General features: G+C 38.8%; 1 protein-coding gene across 1 annotated transcript in view; it reads right to left on the bottom strand.

The window, feature by feature from the left end:
- Positions 1–23,243, bottom strand: part of TEKT3 (tektin 3) — a 988,003-nt gene that overhangs the window by 444,366 nt on the left and 520,394 nt on the right. The window contains exon 5 of the mRNA XM_044090523.1: positions 19,364–19,507. Within this exon, the coding sequence (XP_043946458.1) occupies positions 19,364–19,507 (144 nt within the window). The remainder of the gene's footprint in view (positions 1–19,363; positions 19,508–23,243) is intronic.

The following is a 23,243-nucleotide window of genomic DNA, read 5'->3' on the forward strand; positions in this document are numbered from 1 at the left end:
TGCATGTGCTATTTGTTTTTTGTTGTCTGCATTATCCCTTTTTACTGTCTATGTGTCTCTCAGTTGTACTAAATGGCCTCTGGGGATTACACCTGTCATATACAGGCATTCCTACACATTCAATTTATGGTGCATGGTGTGGGTAACAGTGCTAAATACAACAGTACTATTACATGCTTGCAAATCTACATTACCATATGATACCAGAATATACACATGCAGTCCATCAGTTAGACCTGTTTTGTCAGGATATTACACTTTTATTGCCATACAAACAATATGAAACTCTTCCTGCCATATTCTCTAGTGTATGCAGTACTTGCCTTAAACAACACAGGTTTTATACTAGCAATTAATTTACTACTACTTTTATTTTTATTTCCTATGACAGTAAAAGCATGAGTATTACTGACCTGCCTCGCATTGCAATGGCGTCAGGCAGCATATGTGGGCCTCCTGGTTGGCAACCCACTCCATTGCAGCTGTGGAGGACATAAGAGGAATATTTAGCCATATCTATCCATGATATACCTGAGCTGGCAATTATTGCACACATACTGGGGTGATACTTACGCATGGCTGGAACATCCCCTGATGCTCTAGCCTCTTGAAGCCACTCCTCCAAGAGGTCCCCCTTATGCCGCTTTAGGTCGGCATAGTGGTGCCGGACCTGCTCACCAGTTTGGGGTATGCCAGTGGCACTGGTGAGGTCACGGGTGAGACGGTCCCAGTTCTCCGCCTTATATTGGAGCCCTGGTACTGGCCCTGCAGCAGTCTCTGTGCATGGTCTTTAGCTAGGAGTCCTGCCATGATCTTGGACTCCTGGATGTACTAGTGCTGTGCCCGGAAGTGCACTCCTTCTCCTCTTACTGCCATAGTGCCTGCAAGGGGAAGCTACAGCCAGTTATGAGCTGTATTCCTGTCTCTTGGGTTTAAGTAGGGCAGATTTCCCACACTTTTCCGTGATTGGCCGGTTTTGAAAAGGCTAAGCTATGGGCAAACCTGCTTACCTAAAGTTGGCATTGTTTAAAGGGGGTATACCATTGGCCACAAAGAGTTAGCTGGTCTACACACTGCTCACACCTCCTAAGCTGGCCTGTGCAATGCTTACATTAAATTTTCATTATAATGCCTTTTTGGCATTGTGTTATTATTCATTACACCTTATATGTATGCCTGGTATCCCTGATTGATGTGTACGTACAATCTGTGGGGTCCTTGTGTTTTATTGGGGACTTCGACACTCTATTACAATTACTCCTCACTTCTGGGTTTAATGCTGTACTCTAGCTCACATATTTATGTTATGTAGTGGGTTATGGCATATATGACTGTATACTGATGCCGTTCACAGGCTGAGTTTGGTTATACTATGGTGAGGACATGTTTGCTACTACCTCGTTTTTCTGTACTTCTGTGATGGCTTGGTGGATTACTACTGAGACTATGGTGTATAGGGTCCTGGGGTTTTGCTGATGGCTAGAACAAGGGCCGTTGAATACAGAGTGATTAAGGCACTTTTGAACAGTTGTAAGTGGGTTTGTGTGATGGTAAGCACTGCTAACCTGCTGTTACATCTGCTTACAGAGAGTTAGCTACAGAATTGCTTAGCCAATGTAGGCATTGCTTACCCCAGTGCAAACGCACTTAAACCCACTTACTAGTGCTTAAATATGCTTATTACTGGTTATACATGCTTAAACCTGCTTACTAGTGCCTTATTAATTATGACACTGACACTTCACATGTGCATTTCCTGCAGTACTCACATTCATAAATATATGTTATTTAGTGGGTTTTGCAACAAAAATATTGGTCATAATGTGCTTTGCCATGGAAAATGGTATGTGCTGTAGTGGGAATCAAACCGGGAATGCCTGCTCGTAAAGCAAATGCTCTGCCCACTACACTATTGCTATGCTGTGTCATTTGCATATATCTTCCTTGTTATCCTCTTCAGCCTTTTAAGCTGCTTTAACCATAGCTAAGTGATAGGCACACCCGCACACCTACGGTTAGCTTTAATCGGATTAAAAAAAAAAAAAGGGTTTCTTCATTTTATTTATATGTACTGTTGCTGTTGTACACAAGGAGGACTGTTGGTGGGGATATACGGACACCTATGAGCAGTCTCGCTCATTCCTTATCCCTTTTTGCAGTTCTACGTTGCAGGGCCGTGTTTATTCTGAGAGTTCTGCTCTCAGACATGCCCCCTGCACTCTTACACGCTCCGTCTAAGCCTAGGAGCTCAGGCAGCGCACCTTATTAATATGCATGGCGTGCTGCCGTCCTGCTCCTAAACAGTCACTTCCTTATAAGGCTAAGCTAGTCCTGCACAGAAGATTAGTAAATCTGGGGTACTATATTTCTTTTGACTTAGTTATTGAATTTTTTATTCAAAGTTAATAGAGACAAACTTCAGTTAAGGAAATTGCAGGTTCAGTACTTGTGACAACTTATTTTGGAAGGCACTTGGCAGTTTTTACCTTAATGTATTGCTATTTATATTGTATTGTATGTATTGCTGCAATCCAAATAGCATCACTCCCTATTACATCAAAAACAGCTGCAAGTTTTTTTTTCAACAATGCATTTCTAAATTATGCAGAAGTTTAAAGAAACACAACCCTGAATGTTTACCCTGCCAGGATTATCATAAACAAGCTTTTGTACAACTGAAAACACTACATTTAAATCATCCCGCTCTTGGGTTGCCAGACAACTCTAAGAGATTTTTCTTATTTTGTAATGAAAGAAATAAAGTAACATGAGAATTATTAGCACAATGTAGAAATGATGGTTTTAGACCTGCTTATTTCAGTAGGAATATTGATCCTGTAGCAGCAGGCCTCCCCCACAGCCTATGGGAGGTGGCCATGGTGGCACCCTTAGTAGATAAGGCAGCTGCACTGACTCTTGGGCGTGAGACTTATGTGACAGTTCTGCATTTTGTAGAAGCTTTGCTGTTAAAGACCAAAACGCAATATATATCTGCATCTTGATTGTCTAAATATAAATTGTCTTCACTTAATAAATCTTCTTTACAGATTGTTTTATGTCCACCACTTAACCTCGCTTCTTCAATTCCTACAACAGATGAAGGGGGAATGAACTTTATGTACTTATCATAACATTACATTCATGTTGCCTGATTTTCATCTGGTACAAACATACGGGTATCAGATCTGACTGGATCTGACCTCGGCACTGAACCTGAAGTTTCTTTAGATCCAGAGCTCTGACTCCTCCCCTGCTCATAATTCCCTGTACTACACCTTAGCAACTCAGATCGAGTTTGCTCCCCTCTTGTGCCATATCTGGACAATCCTTCAGAGACACCCCTAATTCAGCTAGTCCCAATTTGTAAAAAAGGAGAGGATACAGTCTCGTATGACTGTACATAGGCAGGGTATAAATGGTCTACTCAATCATCTCAAAGCCAAGCCATAGATGACAACATGGAAGAGGGAAGGACGGTGAGAGTTTGAGCTGGATGAAAGTCAGACAACATGGATCTAACGTTATGGTAAGTACATAACTTTCATATTCAGTGTTGTCTATTTTCATCCATTTCAAACATATGGGGCAGAATTGTCAGATTGGGTGGTATCAAGGAAGGACATTTCTGATTATGGTGGACCCAAAAGAAGAAAATTATCTGGACTGCATATCCAATTTATGGTGACACACAAAGGTCTGTACTGTGCAACAGATGGCCGCAGAACATATGTCATCAATGGAGAGTACTTTAGAAAAGGCTGTAGAAGTGGATACTGCTCTTGTTGAATGAGCCTTAAGTATACTTGGTAAAGGAAAATTTTTCTTACTGTAGAAAAAGGAAATACAATCTGATAAACATCTTGATAAAGTAACCTTCACCATTGCTTTCCCAAACTTAGAAAATGAAATGAACAACTGATTGTCTTTTTCTGAAATATTTTGTTTTAAAAAGATAGAATCTAAGTTGTCTGTGAATATCTAACAAATGTAAGATGTACTCTCCTTTGTTCGAATATCTAGGGCAGAAAACTGGTGATTTTATGGATGGGTTAAGATTTACTTCAGATGCCACCTTAGGGATAAAGGATGATTTGGTTTAAGAGAGTATATCCTTGTGGAAGACTAAATATGGAAGCTTATATGAGAGTGCCTGCATCTCCAAAATTCATCTAGCTGATGTAACTGCTTCTATGAAAATTGTCTTCAAAGTCAGGAACTTTAAATCTGCTTTGGCAACTGCGTCAAAGCTTTCAGCATAATTTTAATGTCCCATGGAAGAGCTGAGTCTCTAACTGGGGGTATTAATAGAAAAGTGTCTTTCAAAATGTCTTTAGTGATTTTCAGTGAAGCTATAGGAGTGTCCTTGCATCCAGTATGAACATTTTAAATAACCTCCATCTGAACCTTGATGGTGGAATAGCTGGATCCTTTATCAAAGCACACAGATAACAATTCTAGTACAGATGGGATAGGAGCTGAATAGTGCACAGATAGAAAATCCTTTCCCATTTGCTTTGGTATAACTTTCCACTGGCTGATTTCTGGGAGGCAGAAAGAATATTGGCTACCACAGGGGGAAGTCTGGCATCTCTGGCTACAGCTAGTAATGGAGGTACCATGGGGTTAGCTTTACGGCCTTATGACATGGTGGAAGCAGTCTGGATGAGTGAGTTAACAGGTTTGGATAGTGACCCAACATCCATTAGGGATGCAGTAATATAGGCCACAGGTAGGGGAACCATGTCTGTCAGGGCCAAAACTGGGAAATGAGGATCACACTGGCCCTGCACTGTCTTGTTTTCTATATGAATTTGTTAATTTGTGGCAAAGGTAGAAAAGCATACAGGAGACTCAGGGGCCAAATGTGGACCAGACTGTCCTAGGTGATTGATTCTGTGGAGGGATCAAGACAAAATACCTGCTGCATTTGTTGTTGAGATAGGAAGCAAATAGGTCACAGCAAGGCTAGCCCCAGTGACTGAAAATCAAGTGTGCCACTGCTGAACTGAGAGACCAGTTGTGAGGCATCAGAATAGTTCTGCTCAATTTGTCTACTAACACATTGGTAGACCCTAATATGTGCATTGCTAATAGAAAGTGGTATGAAGACATTGCCCTTTGCCAAACTCTCATGGCCTTGCAACACAGATGATAAAAACAGGTCCCCCGTCATTAATGATGCACCATACCACTGCCAAGTTGGCTGTTTGTATGGAAATCACACCCTTGGGGAGGAGATCCTGGAATGCCTTCAATGCTAGGAGGACCACTTTCAACTCCAAGACATTGATGTGAAGACTGGTCTCTAGGGATGACTAAGAACTTTAAACTGTTCTCCCTTTAAACTGTCCCCCCACCCTAGAAGGGAGGCATCCGTGGTTACCACTGCCACCGCCAGCAGTGAATCTAATTGGAACTGGTGACTCTCAGTTACTGTTGGGGATGTTACTTACCAGGCAATGTGTTCTCTGCAAACTTGTATAATTAGTATCTCTGCATGCAATGGTGGAATGGACTGAGTCCATTGTACTGCAAAGGTCCATTGCAGTACCTTCATATAGTATCTGGCAAAAGGAACCATCAATATTGTGGATCCCATGAGACCTAAAAGACACAGTACTGATCCTCTCTGGTGGTGAAGGATGATGTAGTAGCTCCATGGCTGTGAGTCAGAGTGAGTAAATCCTTGACAGGGGAAGGCTGACTACTGATGGGTGGTGCCCAGGTGGCATCCTATGAAATCTATTTCTTCGGTTGGGGTCAGATTGCACTTTGGAAGTTTCATGGTTATGACTAGGTCCAGTAGCAATTGGAGCACCTGATCTAGATGGCACAGCAGTAGATGCTTCGATGTAGCCATTAGGAGCCAATCATTGAAATATGGGAACACTTGCATCCCCAGGAGATTCAGGTGCACTGCTACCATAGTCATTATCTTGGTGAACTTGGGGGCTGGAGAGAGACTGAAATACAGGGCTCAGAACTGGTAATGATTGGCTCCCAGCTGGAAGTGGAGGAATCTCCTGGAGTGCTTTGCTATCTTGATATGATAGTAGGCATCCTGGAGATCTATGGAGCATATCCAATTGTCCTTCTTCAGCAGAGGTAAAATTTACTGAATTGTGACCATACAGAATTTTGTCTGGTCACAAGTTCCCTGTCTTCTTTTGTGCTAAAAAGAACCTTGAATAAGCTCAGATTCTAACTGGTCTTGGGGAACCAGCTGGATAACTCTTTTTTTTAGCAGCTTTGTAATTTTTGTGGCTGCCGAGTTCTGCAGACTTCCTTGCTCCATTAGTTCCTGCTGCACACCCTCAGTAAACAGGTACCTAAAAGGAATTAACACCTTATCATCCAGGTAGTCAACTAAAAATGGTTGAGGGCAGAGTGTATCAAACACCCCCTGTTCTTGTGTGAGTAAATGCAGTCAGTGAGGAAGCTTGTGGAGATCACCCCTGGCTACTTCAGAAAGAAGGGAGAACCACAGCTGCCTAAGCCAGAAGGAAGTCACCACAATGATCTTGGAGAATTATTTCTGCCTCTTCAGATTTACCCTGAATAATAATTGAAAGGGTGGAAAATCATACAGGAACATTCTTGTCCAAAGAAAAGAAAAGGCACCTGTCTTCCAGGCCTTCATTGCATAGATTCCTGGAACAGAGAACAGAATCTTGCTAGTTAATTATTCAAAGAGGAGGCAAATATGTCATCTAGAGGACCTCCTCTCAGATGGATCAAATGCTGGAAGACCCCCAGATCTAGTTTCCATTCATGAGAGTCTGCCCTGGTCGTTCTCAGCTTGTCTGTCACACTGTTTTTGCTCTGACAGAATGCAGGGTGCCTGTAGAGTGAGACTGTGTTGTAAAGCTATATCTCAAGCTATCATGGCTAGTCTGCAAAAGGGGTACAACCTGGTTCCCCTTGCTTGTTGATGTACCATGTGACTGTGGTATTATTTGCCACTTTGATGAGGTCCCGGGGGCCAAAGGTGGTTCAAGGAGTTCAGTGTCTTGATCAGACAAGCATCTTTTAGATATTTATGTGCTTGCATCTGTCCTTGGTGTCTCACACCCCTGCACTTTAATCCCTCCTGAAACTGCTCCACAAGCAAGGTACAAGCAGAGAGACCTGAATTTAAGGATATCTATTGTCTCCAACAAAAGATTTCTCTTCTGACAATCCCAGCACTGGGATTTGAAAGGATAAAGTGTGTTGCTGGTGAGACTAAAGAGATGTAAGATACCACTGTATCTTTGTCATATGGAGTCTTGCCAGAGGTATCATGAGAATCATAGATGCCATAAAAACCAAAATCCTGAGGTATTCCCTCGCAGTGACCGAAGTCTGAATGGAAAACATTTAAAATGGATCTAAATAAGAATCTATTTTTTTTCCTGTGGAATAAAAGATCTTTGAACTGAGGTGTCTGTTTGACATCTCAGGGACACAATCCTGTGTGAGGGAGTCAAGAAATACTTTTGACTTTTCTCTTAGTATCCCAGCTTGCGTAAGAGATCTCTCACTCAAGACAGAGATTCCTGGCACTTTGAAAAAGACTCTGCAAAGATTAGCACGTCATCTAAATATGGAAAAATGTGGATATTCTATAGTCTGCAATGAGCTATAACTGGAGCTAGACACTTTGTGAACACTCTTGGTGCAGTGGATAGTCCAAAGATTAAGGTAGAGAACTGAAAATATGATTCAGACACACCAAAACCTTAAGAAACATCTGAAGTCTGGATGAATATGGATATGATGATAAGCATCTTATAAGTCTAGTGTTACCAGGAAATATGAAAGAGGAAGAAGAGGTAACAGGTTGTAAACAGACATTATTTTGAATGTGGGCACTATCACAAACAGGTTTAGAAAAGAAAGATACAGAACTGCCTCCAAACATTTTCTTTCTTTGGCTAGTGCCAAAGAAAAAATGTTTGGGGGCAGTTCTTTATCCTTGAATAAAAAACCTTCCCCACTTGGGAAGGAGGAACTCATTCTATTAGACCTGTGACAGCATGTGATGAAAAACAGGTGGAAACAAAAGAGTCAGATCTGGAAGATGAGGAATGAATACCTGGAAAGGAGAACTTTCCTCCCTCTGCCATCTATAACGTTGATAAATGAAATTCAGAACCCATTTGTCTGAAGCAATATGTTGCCAAATAGAAAAATGGAGATTAAGACTTTCTAGAAGAAAGAAGGGGACCGGGTGGGATTGAGTACCAATGCCTCATGAATGGTCATTCAGACATGTTGAACTATCCTTGGTTTTGGGAGGTTAGAGACTTCTTCTTGGAACTCCCTGACCAGTTCTTCTTAAACATCTGTTTACCTGAAGTCTGTTAAGACTTTTTATTCTGTTTTCTGCCAAGAATTGAAAAAGAGTAGAAAGTCCCTTCGACAAAAAAAAAAAAAAAAGGAGAGAGAGAAAGAGAGGCAGAGAGAGAGAGAGAGAAATGAAACATCTTAGATATTTCTTGAATCAGCTGACCCTTTCATCATACTTTTTCATCACCTCTGACGCAGAAGGGCCAGACACTAAATCTCTATCCAAGGGAGAATTTAAAATGTCATTGTAACATTATCTGGAAGATTCTGAGAATGAAGCCATGCAAACCTCCTTAAAACAGTACCAGTGGCCATAGCCCTCAACGAAGTATCAACAGAGTCCTACTCACATTGCAAACAATGATTAGTGACCTGTGCAAAAGAAGAAACTAAGTTATTTAAAGCAGATTTTTCCTCAGAAGAAACTGCACATACTACATTCGTCATACTTTCACAACTTGTCAGAAATAAAAAGAAAAAAACCCACACAGGAATCACAAACCAGAATTTATTACATCCAAAAACACATCAGTTTAAGCACTTTTGTTCACTTTGGTAAGGAACTTCTTCAGAAACTGAGTAAAATCAAAAGGAAACAGTACTTAAATACAACTATTTTAAAAAATACTACAATAAACAGTTTCATACTACTTAGTTATTTTAAGTTACAAGTTTCTCTCTAGAAGAATCAAAGAGTGTGTGTGTGTGTGTTTGCGTGTGTGAGAGAGAGCGGGTTCCCTTCAGAATTTTGAATTCCTAAAACCTTGAATTCCATATGGTTGAGACCATATGATCGAAGTTTTAGAGCTCTAAAATTCTGAAAGGAGATCTGCATACAGCGTGGAATTGGAGATTTCTCTTTTCCTCCCTATATTGCGTTCTTGGAGTTGGGATATTTAAGTAGCGGGGGTGTGGGGGGTGCAGGGGGGACTTGCCCCCCTGCATAAACATTGTGAGAGTTGTTTTTTTTTTTTTGGATTTATTTCGGAATGTCAAGATTCCGAAAGTCTGATCATATGGTCTCAACCATATGATATTCAAAGTTTTGGTAATTCAACATTCAGAAGTGAATCCGTGTGCGTGCATTGTCATTTTTTTTTTCTTTTAAATTTTAGTTTACTCATTTGCTAACCAGGTAGGTGAACTGATCTGTATCAGATCCTTTCAGCAATAATCTAGTCCACTGTGGTAAATACAACACACACACACACACACACACACACACACACACACACACACACACACACACACACACACACAACGCACACACATTGGCCATAGGTGCGAGTGTGCATGCGAGTGTGTGGTGGGGAACAACAATCGGTGCAGGACTAGCTACCTCATAGTGTAAACCTTGACTCTAGCTGATTGTCACCCTGACCCTGTGTGCAAAAAAATGGGAAAAAGGGGTTGTGGATGGATGGATATGTGAACAGTTATAAGTAGTCATTCAAACATCATATTTTGGGGAGAATCAAACTTTCTACAGAAAGCCAGAGCTCTTGAGGATAAAGATCCATTAGACCCAGCTTCATACAGGCCCATTCCAATACTAAACTATGATTATAAAGTGTTCATGTCTATAATGGGTAAAAGAATGACAAAAGTAATGCCAAAATTGATAGATATGGATCAATGTGGTTTTATGGAAGGAAGGCAAACATTTGACAACATTAACAGAACACTGATGATGCAGACAGAAGCAGAATGTAAGAAGATACCATTGCTGTTGGCGAGTCTTGATGTAGAGAAAGCAATTGACAGAGTAAGCTGGGACTTCATGAGCAGGGCAATGGAAGCATGTGCATTTCCTGAAAAAAAAATTATAAGGTTGATTAGGAGGATATATGAGGGATCAGAGGAGAAAATTAAAGTGGGTAGTGTCCGCTATGCTAATTTCTGCTGGAGCAGAGGAACCAGGCAGGGGTGGCCTCTCTTTCCCCTTTGTTACTTACATTATATTTAGAACCATTGACAAAGAAAATAAGGGACTCAGAAATTCAAGGATATAATTGGTATGGTAGTCAACAAAAGCTGGCTCTGTTTTCAGATGATATTATTCTACACCTGACAAAACCAGAAAAAGACATTACGGTGCTATGGAACATTTTGAGACAGTTTCAGATATTTTTGGGATACAAAATTAATGAAGCTGAAAAGGCAACAGCGATAAATTATTTACCCACACACAAATTGGTTCAGCAATATCTGTATTTATGGGGACATGTAAAAATGAAACATTAAGGAGTATGGATTAAAAATGATTCTGGTATGGCAGCTAAGGATATGTGGGAAGAGACTGAACAAAAGATAATACAAAAACTGAGAAAATGGAAGCTTTGTTATATGGATATGGATAGTAAGATACAAGCAGTCAAAATGTTTTAAGTCTCTTTAGTCTTATACACAGGTCAGGCATATTTTTATTAACAAGAGAAGTTGTGGATAGCAATTAATAAAGATCTGAAGAACTTTATCTGGGAGGGGAAGGCAGCAAGAGTCAAGTGGGATAAACTGATTCTTCCAGTACAACAGGGCGGATTGGGATTACCCAATTTGAAGGTGTATTTCAGAGCTACACAGTTAAGGCTCCTGTACATGGCACAAGCAGAAAACTATAATTCAAAATGGAAAGGGATGATGTTGAAATGGGGGTGGGCTGAAGAACAAGGAGAGACTGGAATTTTGGATCCACGCCTTTAAGGAGAATAACAATAATCATAGAGAATATTATATCCATAAAGTAGCAGAAAGTATTCTAAGAACTAAGCCAGCAAGTGAATGGAGAAAGGAAATTCTGCTGATAGGGGTAAGTGCAATTAGGGATATAGACAATAGGCAAGAGGGGGCTAGAATTTATTGGAGAAAACTGGCAAAGGAACCAAGTTATTAGGAGCAAATAACTAAACAGAGAAAGATAACAAAATGGGAAGACACCAATAATTTATTTAGACTGCAGGTTAGAGATTGACTTCCCTATCAAAGATTGATATCAGTGCATATGAAAACAGTAAGAAATAAGGGGGTCCTAAATGAAAAAACAGCACTGGTAGAGATTTTAGCAGATTCTAGAACAGAAGCTGCCTTTAAAAAAAGGAATAATTAGTACAGCATATAAAATATTGCATGATAATTATAAGAATCAATCAGAGGATGTTAGAAAGAATTGAGAATAGAGATTGTATAAGCAATTCACAATTCTAGAAGAATTAGAATTTTTATTTGGAAATGTTTACATAGATATTTTTATACCCCAAGTAAACTCCAGATAATTTTTCCTAAGATAGATAGCAAATCTTGGAGGTGTGATGGGGAAGAAAGAGGTACTTGGGAACATATTTTCTGGGAGTGTGGTGGGTTAGCGGCCTTGCTGTATCTAATTATGGTGGCTGCCAAAAAGTAATGTACATTTGTACTTATCTTTTCTGTTAGCAAGAAAGTTTTCTTCAATAAACCTACTTACTGATATAACATTACTCTTCAGCTAAGAACACTCCAGGAAAGTTTGGGCTATGTTTATCTCAACTGCATTTTGCTAATCTGTTGATTTAGACCTTGTATTTTTAAGTTTTATAATTTGCTTCCCACCTGATCACTGTATTCTGGTCTCTGCATTGTTTTAATTTTAGCTGAAATTGTGTTTTCTGAGTGACTTATTGTGTCTACTGAGAGAGCATTGCACGTAGAATACTTAGATTCTGTATCTGCCAGTGGTGGTGAAGTGGTGTTGAAATTTCTGTACTTACCATTGCAATAGTTGCATCAGCTGCTTTGCCATACTTTTATGTACACTGAATGGAAAGCTTACTTTACTTCATGACTGCTCTGGAAGTGCCATTATCTTGCCAAGATCTTGTGTCTAGTGGTATATTAAATCTGCTCCCAGGTCTCCGTTTGTCCTGTAACTGTCTGAATTAACTATGGGAGCTCAGTAATTTTGCCTGTAACAGCTCAATTTAGTCACTGATTTATGGGTGCCACAGACCTGGGTTGGGAAAAGATGCTGACCAACATTTAGCCAGTACAGTATCTGCAAACTATCAGGTTTTCATTTAGTCTTAGGAACAAAACAGTTATGCAGAAGCTGCATCTCGTCCTTCCTTGCCTTCCTGTATAAATAAGACCTTTCCTGATCTGTTTATACATTTCTACCTAAAATTTCAGTCACATTATCAGTAATTAATTTCTCTTCATCCTCCCTTTTTCCATAACAATCCCATCACCAACATTAATGTACAACGAAGTTTTGTGTATGAAGTGGCTGTTTTGTTCTCTGAATGAAATATTTACTGCCAGTTAATTTAATGTGATAACCTTATCTATGTAATCCATTTACCTTCCCAATGTTATTTCAAGTGTGTCCTAACAGCTAGATATTTTTTTCCTTCTTAAATCCAGGCCTACAGAGTATCAGACGTTTGACAGAGGGATGTAGCCCTAACTATAATCCAGAGAATCCAGCTACAGTTTAGTGACTCAGGTGTTAAAAGGACCAGGGTGGGAGTGAGGGATCAATACCGACCTGCCCATGTTGGGGATGGTAATGGTATAACTTGTTGTACTGCTGACCACCTAGGAGTGTTCATGGTTTACAGGAGCAGCTGTTGGGCTGTACTGCTACCCACAGTAGGAGCATTGGGGCTGTACAGCAGTAGCTACTGGGCTAGTATGGACATGTGTCGCACATAAGCTGGGGAGGAATGCACATGCGTATCTGCAATCTCCACAGAATAGCAACAGACCTCTTCGAAAATTGGTGCACTGTATGAATAGAACATGAGCAGTGTGCACTATACAGAAAAGCACAATGATCAAGTAGTATGTACTTACAGGAAACTTGCTCTAACTATGGCATACATACCCCCTGTACACCATTCAGGCTACAATCACTATGTTACAAATGAGGCATATGCTTTGAGATGTGCCCTTGGACACAAGCATATTGTTCTTACTTACTTACTGTGGCCACCAAAGGAGCTGTGACAAGCACCATGCAGTGTTTTTTTCCCCCAAGGTAAATGCATCAATACAGTTTTAAATTATAGGTTCATCAGTGCAGCTGTAAGAAAGCAGTTTTTTTTAATTTAGGAATTATGCCAGTATAGGCATTACTTGAAGTTTGTAAGTGGGTGCAGCTAAACACCAGAAAAAAAAAAACAGGACACAAAAGATACTTTAAAACAGGACACAAAAATGCTTTAAGTTTCAATCATGGACATCAACTATAAGATGGGTGATGTCACCCACAAGCAATGGACATTAAGACTTATCAGCTTACTTGCTGACTTCAGCAGTCCTTGGAGTTGCTCAAAATAACTGAAGCATTTACTTCTTCGACTGGGATGTCTTGCATTGTGTGAAGTGGGCAGCACTTACTCCACTGCAGAATGTAATCACATTGTCCATTACAAGATCTTGTACTTGTGCCCCTTTCCTCTTTCTTTCTTTTTGTTACATTATATTTCTATATTTCCTCATTATGTTAGTAGATTACCAGAAAATGAATAAACAAATAATTTATGCTATTTACAACCCCTCAAAAACTCTCTCGTCTACCTCTTATTAACATCACTAATAACTGCATCAATATAATTCTCCTTGTTTCTGTATACAAATACCTCAGACTTATTCTTGATCTTTCTTTAATGTTTTCAAATCACGCAGACAAAATAAGTAACAGTACTCTCTCAACTTAAACTCTGCTCTCAAATTCTTGTTTTACTCTCCCCTTCAGCCTGCTTTTTCAAAGGCAGTAATGTTCTTCTCCCTACACTGCAGCACTGTCTTACTCTGATTGCCTTTTACTCAGCAAAAAATTCCCAATCACTGAGAACAGAATTTACAGATATGCCCGCCTTGTCAACAGTAGATCTCACTATAGTAACCTCATACAATGTCTAAAATGGCTTCCAGTCACTGAAAGGTCAACTTGTCTCCTAGGTATTCTTGTTCACAAAATATTAAAAAGTGGCTACTGCATATCTTTGTGATGGAAACTACCCACCCAAGACTAGGTTTGCCTCCTATGAAGTACACAGGGGAAAGCTAACACATTAAGCAGACCTCCATATAAAACAGCTACTGAAGAAAGTGCCCACTCCTGAATATGGAACAGATTCCCACTTACAGGCCTGGAATCTCTCATCAAGTTCAAGGTGGCTTTCTCTGAATATTTGCACAATGGAATTGAATGTAATTCCTTTAGGGAAAATGGTTAACCTCACTATTTGCTACAAAACAGCAAACTACCTCTAGCACAGCAGTCACCTTAGCTGAATTCTAATCTAATAGCATGCTACCTCCAGCATGACAGTCTTTCATTGCTTATTATCTAAAATTTGATCTGGCTAGTTTCCTGAAACATTGAAATTCAAAATGGACGTATATATACTGTATATACTGTAAACAACTTTGACTTTACTATTAATGCTATCCCTGCAATGTTTCCTAGTACATAAGACTCTGTAACAAGCAGAATAATCTGCAACAAGTATTTGTTTGTTCCAAAACCTTTTAAAACATTGGATTTTGCATTTGCCCTTATGTATTGTAAGCTGCTTATTATTCATGTTGTTTGCTTTTGTTTCTGTACTTACCGGTCATTGCTGAAAGGGTCTTCAGACCAGCCCACCTATCTGGTTACCAAACAGTTAATAAGTAAATATAATCAATAAATGGCAGCATTTGTTTCTGGGTTCTGTTAATTAGCACTACAATCTTGAATGGCCAATAAATAAGAAAGACACACTGATAGTCTTGCCTCTTTAAAATATGTACTTAAACTGGGATTGTGTTTGTACCATTTCATACAAACATTTTTGTGAGTTGAATAAAGGAAAAAAAAAGTCAGTGGGGAAAGATGTAACTGTAGGAAACTAGCTACAATGATTAGAAGGATCAGCTGGACCGTAAGGCTTGTGCTAGCAAAAATATGTTTATGTGCGTATATCTATATTTCTCTTATGTTTACAAGACAGTTCTTTATGTTGCCTTTTCACTGAATAACAAATGTTGACAAAATTAACTGAAAACATATTTCATCAGAAGTACATTTGGTTGAAACACAATTTCTAGAAGAGTGTATAAAGCTAGAGACAGCCACTTTTGGTATGGTTTAAGATCTTAAAATTGTAGAAACTGCAAGGCAAATTAGTCTAGCATAGCATTTCTACATTGCTAATGCCTACTTTCATGTTGTACCCCCATCTCTAGAAGTTTGTTTGCATGCTAGTAGTGATTTACTGTGTGTGGTGTTTTCTCTTTTCTCTGGTTGTGCTACAACTAAGTTAGTGTATGTAAATATGGGAGAGTAGGTGGCACCCCCCCACATGCAGGAGTCTTGACCCCCCTCAAAAACAGATTTTGCAGGAATATTTCCAGTATGTGAAAATTTCCAGAAATGTAACTCAGTGAAATGCGCTTTTAATGATGTTTTATTCATTTTTTGATCAGATGAAAAGTATTATACTTAATTATTATATGTCTATATATTTATAAAGAGACGAATACGGAATACTAGTGGGGCTGTTGTGTAATATATGAAATTTCTTGTACAACTGGTTTAGGTAATGAGTCTCATGATGAGTGGGGATGTAGGGTACTTCAAACAGCATTACAGAAAGTTTTAATATTCACTGGCAAATGTGAGCATGAAATGGAAAGCATTGGTTCTTGTTAGGGACTCGAACCAAAGACATCCTGCATTCTGTGCTGGTGTCACTGCCTTTTGGCACAGTAGCAAAGCTCACATATGTATTTAATTTATTCATGTGCACCAATAATTAATTTGTTTTAAATTCACAAAAAAGAGATGTGTTATTGTCATTTGCAGCCATATGAGTTTCTGATCTCATTCTAGAAACCTTATTAGTCTATAAGAGCAATAATTGAAATCTGTCCTTGATTTGAGTGAGACCTTTGTCTCCAGTTTTCTTTGGTTTTGTAGTATATTTTTTTACTCTTCCTGGTCAACTGTTTTTATTTTATTAACAGAAGTTGGCAACAGCTTTATAATACATAAATGTCCTTGATTTTGCTTCATATCTTTAGTGTGTTCTTCATATATAATGTGGTTCTTGTTGTGGCTTTGTTCCACAACTTTCTTCTGTCCCTGTACAGCTGTGAGTTTTAACACAAGTTGGCGGTAGTTTTTAACATGTAAATGTCTCCAATTCTGTTTCATATGCTTATCTTCCGTGCAAAATGTGTTGCTTTCTGTGAGTAGATCACTGTGTGACTGGTTACCTTGACATTGTACAGAGTCTTGTTGTGGTACAGCACCATAGCTTCTTACACTATTGCACTGCTGCTAAAAGCCAGTCACTTGAGCACTTGTTTATCAGATACATGGGGTAAAGTCTGCCTGATTGCAATTGAGAGGATATTTTACATTTTTCTACCCAGGGAAGATGCACTTTTGGATTGAAATATTCACTGCTTCACCATCCATCCTGATATACATACATATATATATATATATATATATATATATATATATATATATATATATATATATATATATATGGGTCTATATGACTACATCGACATGTCAAATCATTGACAGCCACTTGTGCGACTCAAAATAACCGACAACTGATAATAGCGAAATGTCAAATCACTGACATTTACTTGCCCGACAACACTAAATCAAAACCAAAACAACATTCTAGTATATTGTACCTTTTCTGCATATCGTCGATCCGTCATATAATGCAAAGACAAAAGTGATCGTACAAAGAAATCCGATGGTAAGAACAAATAAATACAAAACGCATAATCAGCACATGAAAGTGCCTTGCGATACAATCCAAACTTCAATTGTAGAACTGCTTCTATTTACATTTTAAGTAACCTCACGATACACTGCACAAACGCCACATTTGAGTAGTTTCCCATGTTAGAAATTAGTGTATCAAACCTTTGCTGTCGTAGAATTAGTTTCCTGCTTTTTGGAGACGGTGGGAACCCCGTACACATGCGTACTCTCAATTCATCTACTCGATCTTGTTCACGACTTAAAATGTGCAGTAAATGTCTCAAATCAGTGCCTTTGTCACCTAGCATGCATTTTAGTCTCCGATGCCACGCCTCAACTTTATTTTGAGTACGAGGCAGGGACAATTCATTTAGTTCAGAGACATTCCAGAATGTAATGGGAAACAGAGGCGGAAACCTCATAGAAGACGTGAACCTTGTATTAAACTTGCGTCTCTTTCCATATACATACCAATCTGCAAAGTATTGTAACACATCTTTCCGTTCTGTTGGAAAAATACTTTTCAGCTCTTCGAATGTTCCTTTCACCTTATCCTCAGGTAAAAACGCTAATGCAACCAATAACTTTACAGCAAATTGAAGTTCCTGTGAGTTATTGTATATAGAAGCTAAACCCAAGGATTTAATTTTACGCCAGATGTTCTGTCCAAAGTGGAACAAACAACCCTTGGAATGGACATCGTTGAAATTTATCATAATGCTCTTCAATGCAGCTATTTCAAAGTCAGATAACACAAATTTAACCTGCATGTCTAAACCATTTGCTGTGAGTAAAAAGAAAATACTATTCCACAAATAGTTATATGCTTTTAGAGACTTCTTTGACATGAATGCATAGGTTAGTGGAGCAGTTTTCATATTTCCAGCATGTTTAAGTATACCATGCACAGTGTATAATTGCCTTATAGTAACACCTTTTGAAAAGTACGTCCCATCCATAAGCCATATGGTAGATTGACTGAGATCACGTAAATTATCCACAGTAGTAAATACTACTACTGTGGTATCAGTGACCTTGTCTGTCATAACTTTGCTTAGAAATGTGCCAGTTTTTAACTTAAACTTGCTGAAATCGATATTATCTAGTGTGAGTTGCAACTTCTTACTAAGACCGCATTTGACGCGTCTAATGTGATTCACCTGTTGTAAGAGTGCTGATCTGTGAGGGAGACTGTCAACGGTAACTAAAGAGGTGGAGGCTAATGCATCGTCCACTATCAGTGATGGTGTGTCTCTACCCATGGTAGCTCTACATTTGAGGTCGCTACATACAACATAGCGTTCCAGTTCCCCTATGTCTGCAGCATGAAAATGAGCTACAGATTTCTGCAATTTATCAACATCAGGTAGATAGACAGTTAACAGCCCTACCCTTACAGTTTTCTGTCATTTTGTATTTGCAAGCCCAATAGCGTCTACTATCCCTTGTTCGCTCTAGATAATATAGATAGCTGTCAATGACTAACATGGGCTTCCTCTTTTGTGAGTCTACGGTATGGTACATACATCCTATCTCCCCAGGACTAGTCTAGTATGCGTTTGCCATCTTTCTTCGGTGCAGAGCACATATCGCTGTTAGTAACGCGAGTATTTCAGTTCTACACTGTCTTGCTATTTGCTCACTAGTTGTGCATTTGCTTTGAATACGTATTTCAGTAACAGCGTTTTCATTTACTGGTTAGGCATTCTATGCCATTGTCGGACAAGTAAACGTCGCATATTTGAAGTTTCGATAATATGAGTGGTCGATGACTTCGTGTCGAACTACTGAGTGTCGTTTTTATGACATGTCGATGTAGTCATATAGACCCATATATATATATATATATATATATATATATATATGTAACTGAGGTGGTGGTGCTTGTGTGTGTGTGTGTGTGTGTGTGTGTATGTATACTGCCAGCAATCTTTTCAGAGATTGGCATTGCAAAGGGGGTATAGTTTGAACATCAATCAATTTGCAACACAGTGAGTGGTCAGAAACATGCTGATGTGCGTGTAGCTTGGTAGACTCGCAGCAGTTTGGGTATCTGAGTACAAATTTGAAAATCCTGGCTACACCCCTCGTGTCAGTGGCCACACCACATTGTAGTTAATTATTTTAGGGTAATTATATATATATCTACATCAGACGACATTCCTTAAATTATTTACACAAAAAACTTGATTATTCTATATTTTAATAACCTCATTTCATATATCCATAATTCAAACATGTTTACCATAATACAAAGTAATTACAGAGCTGACTTACGTTGCATCAAGACGTTCCACTCCCCGGTAGTATCCAATACCATCCGAAGTATTACGTAGTTGGTGGCACTTTTCATCAATTCTGAAGGCAGACTGTTTGTCATTGATGTCTCTTTCTAGCTCATGTTGTGCTGCACGGTTAGCCCTAAAAGACCAGAATATTTGGTAACTAAAATTTGAAGAAGATGCTTTTCTTATTTAAACATTTACAGTGGAAAAGAAAAACATCCTTTTTGAAATAACATGTTTTGATTAAATGCCATATATGTGTGTGTGTGTGTGTGTGTGTGTGTGTGTGTGTGTGTGTGTGTGTGTGTGTGTATATATATATATATATATATATATATAATGTGTGTATATATAGAATTACCTTCATTTTGTCATGAGTGGTTTGTGCGAAATCCTTTCAAGAAAGGAAAAATGCAAAAAACTCACAGCGGCGACTCATATATGTTCGAATGGCTACAATGCGAATGCATTTAGCAATTCAAACATATGGGACAAATGTCGAAAATGGTTTTCAGCTAAACCATTTTTGACATTTGTCCTCAGAAGTGTTCCATAATTCGCTCTAATGAATCGCACAAAAGCACGATCGCACATACCATTTGTGACAAGATGAGGGTAAACCTATATATATATATATATATATATATATATATATATATATATATATATATATATGTATATACATATATAATCTTTATCTATGTGTGTGTGTCTATATGTATATGTATATGTATATATATATATATATATATATATATATATATACACACACACACACACACACACACACACATATATATATATATATATATAGATATAGCTAAAAATATATAAAACAGCGGTAGAGGGAGGAAGCTGCTAGCAGTCACATCTACTATTATGGTAAGTTTTATTTACACAACTGTACTATATTCTTCATTTGGTCACTGCTGCAGTAGCCTAAGCTATATGGGAAGACTACTATAGCTTCCAAGAATTGGGAGGAGGAAGGATGAGGGTTCAGGAAGCCTAGGAGCATCATCCTCGCAAAACTTGTTCTAGACCTGGAAAAGGAATACAGTTTTGGTGCTTTGTAAGAGTATGTGCAAATGACTAAGTTGCTATCTCTAGAATACTTCTAGATTTCATCCCTTTCCAAAAGCCACTGAAGAACTAACGGCTCTAGAAGAATGTGCCTTGACCCTGCCAGGAATTTACTTGCAATGGTGGGTATAACAAGATGAAATAACATGGGACAACCATTTGGGAATTGTCTGCTTTGACACAGGTTGTTGTTTCTTACCTTCATAATAAATGAATAACTGCTTAGTGTTTCTGAAGAGTTTAGTTCTGCCAAGATAATATCTGAGTTGTCCGTGGACATCCAGAATACAAATAATACTTTCGTCATCAACTCACATACCATTTAGGCCTAAAATAATGCTTAGTTCTCAACGAAATTCTGTCTTTGTAGAAATAAGGTTGACCCACCATTAGAGGTTCTTATTGCTGATGTCAGAGCAATCAGCAAAACCGTTTTCCATGTTAAGAACCTCAAATCAGCCTGATGAATTGGTTCAAATACAAAAGTTAATTTTTCCAGAACAAAATTAAGATCCCAAGGAGAAGCCTCTTCTTTTCTAGTTGGATAGTTATGCAGAACCAGGAACACAGAAAAAAGCTCAAAACCAAAACCAAGTGAAAGGTGTAATCCAAAGCAGCAAAGAGCGGCAAGAAACAATGATAAGCCAGAGGTAATCTCCACAAAAAGTTTATTCAAACACACGACATAAACCTCATCCAAGTCCTTCTCTCTGATCAATAAATTTCCCCAAAGGTTCCGTGATGCTTCCTTCACCAGAAACTATTGGTCTGAATTTCAAAGGGTCCAGTCCTTTATGGGTTTTTGGGATGCCAAAAATTACTGGAATTCTTGGTTTTGCTACAAGCAAGTAATTATATAGCTTTTCATTGATGGCTCCTTGTAAAAGATGGTCCATTAATAGATAGTTAATTTTGGAATATGCTATGTGTAGCTCATTTGTTGATATCAAGTCATAGTGCTCAACATCCTGTAACATGTTATAAATGTGTGCGTCATAGTCTATATTGTACATCAAAACTAAACCCCCTCCTTTATCCAATTTCATTACTCTACACCCTTCTTCTTTTAAAAATCTGATTATGTGTGTTTCATTCAAACTTAAATTCTGGGGACCTGTAGCAGATTTTATAATATCAATGGCCCTTAGATCTCTTTCCACCAATTCTTCAAACACCTTGATGGAGGGGTGTGTGGGAGGGTTAAAGGTGCTCTTTCTGATGAGTATGTCACTTTGACAGGGTTGACCCTTTAAGTATAGAGACAAATTCAACTGCCTAACAAACATTTTAAGATCTATTAGTTCTTTTTCTAGATTAAATGGTCATGCTGGTACAAAATGCATACCTCTTGTAAATAAGTTGAAGTGTTCCTTCCTTATCTCTAAGTCAGTGAAATTATAAACAGTAAAATTATTATCCGTGGTCACCGTGTAACTAGTGGGGGTAGTAGGAGGTAAATCAAAAGGTACAAAACTCTCTTGGTCGGGGGCAACGTGACTGATCTCAGTTATTTGTTCCATCTCCTCACTGGGAATCTGCCCCCCCTCCCCCCTGATTTGTCTGGGGGAAATATAAAATCCTGATGAGAGTTCTTCCTTTCCTTTTCTGCTAATCTCTCTCTCCTTCTAGGTAGATCAACCTGTAAATCATCATTATTAAAACTACGGACATTGTTGTGCTGTATAACAATGTTACTAGCCCATCTAGTCTTAACTGGGAGTGGGTAAGCCGTGCCTTTACTATATTCTCTAAGGTCCATTTCCAATTTGTGTATCTTGCGATTCACAACCTTAACACAGAATTGGTCTGCTTCGTTGAAAATGTTGTCATAATTATACTTCACTGAAGGGAAGTTCTTATCATTTACTAACGTATTGTTCAACCCATTTAAATCCTTAAGCAGGGAATCAGCCTTTGCTTCATACTCTGCTATCATGACCTCCAACATTTCAATTCCTGCACGGTTAAAAATGTCACACAGTTTCTTATAATATGCAGTGCCCTTTTGAACATTATTTGGAAACTTAAAACATCTTAAACCTTTTGGAACCCTTTCCACTTTCACACATTCTTTTAAATAGTCTATTTCAAGTTGGTTCGTTTTATAAGTGTACAGCTTATCATGCAGTGTGTTGAAGTCTTGCTCAATATCAGCGTTATTAACAGTCTTGTCTATACCTTGTTTAAACCAGAACTGTTGTTCCGTCCAGGCATTGAAGTTCAAGTCCTTATTACGGCCACCTACATCACTCGCACCCTGATTATTTGCTTTATTTGTCCGTTTGTTCATGCCCTGCTGGATACTAGACCCAGGCTGAATGCCGCTGCTCATTGGCAAGGGTTCACCGGAAATACGTCTTCTCTTCCACTCCAGCCCTTGTTGCTGGTTGCCTGGCAACGTTGAAAGTGTGTCCGTTTTACTAGTATTGAAAACTTCAGTTAACTGCGTTAACATGTCCAGTACTCTATTAAATTCAGCCCTAGTAACCGGCCCATTTTCATCTAAAGCTTTGAACACCTGTGGGGTGTCTATGAAGTCACTCTGTACCACTTCTTCCGCCATGGAACAAATCGGAACCAGGAACACAGAAAAAAGCTCAAAACCAAAACCAAGTGAAAGGTGTAATCCAAAGCAGCGAAGAGCGGCAAGAAACAGTGATAAGCCAGAGGTAATCTCCACAAAAGGTTTATTCAAACACACGACATAAACCTTGTCCAAGTCCTTCTCTCTGATCAACACATTTCCCCAAAGGTTCTGTGATGCTTCCTTCACCAGAAACTATTGGTCT

This window comes from Protopterus annectens, chromosome 12.part0 (assembly GCF_019279795.1).
Source record: "Protopterus annectens isolate FY-2018-M chromosome 12.part0, PAN1.0, whole genome shotgun sequence".
Classification (NCBI taxonomy): domain Eukaryota; kingdom Metazoa; phylum Chordata; order Ceratodontiformes; family Protopteridae; genus Protopterus; species Protopterus annectens.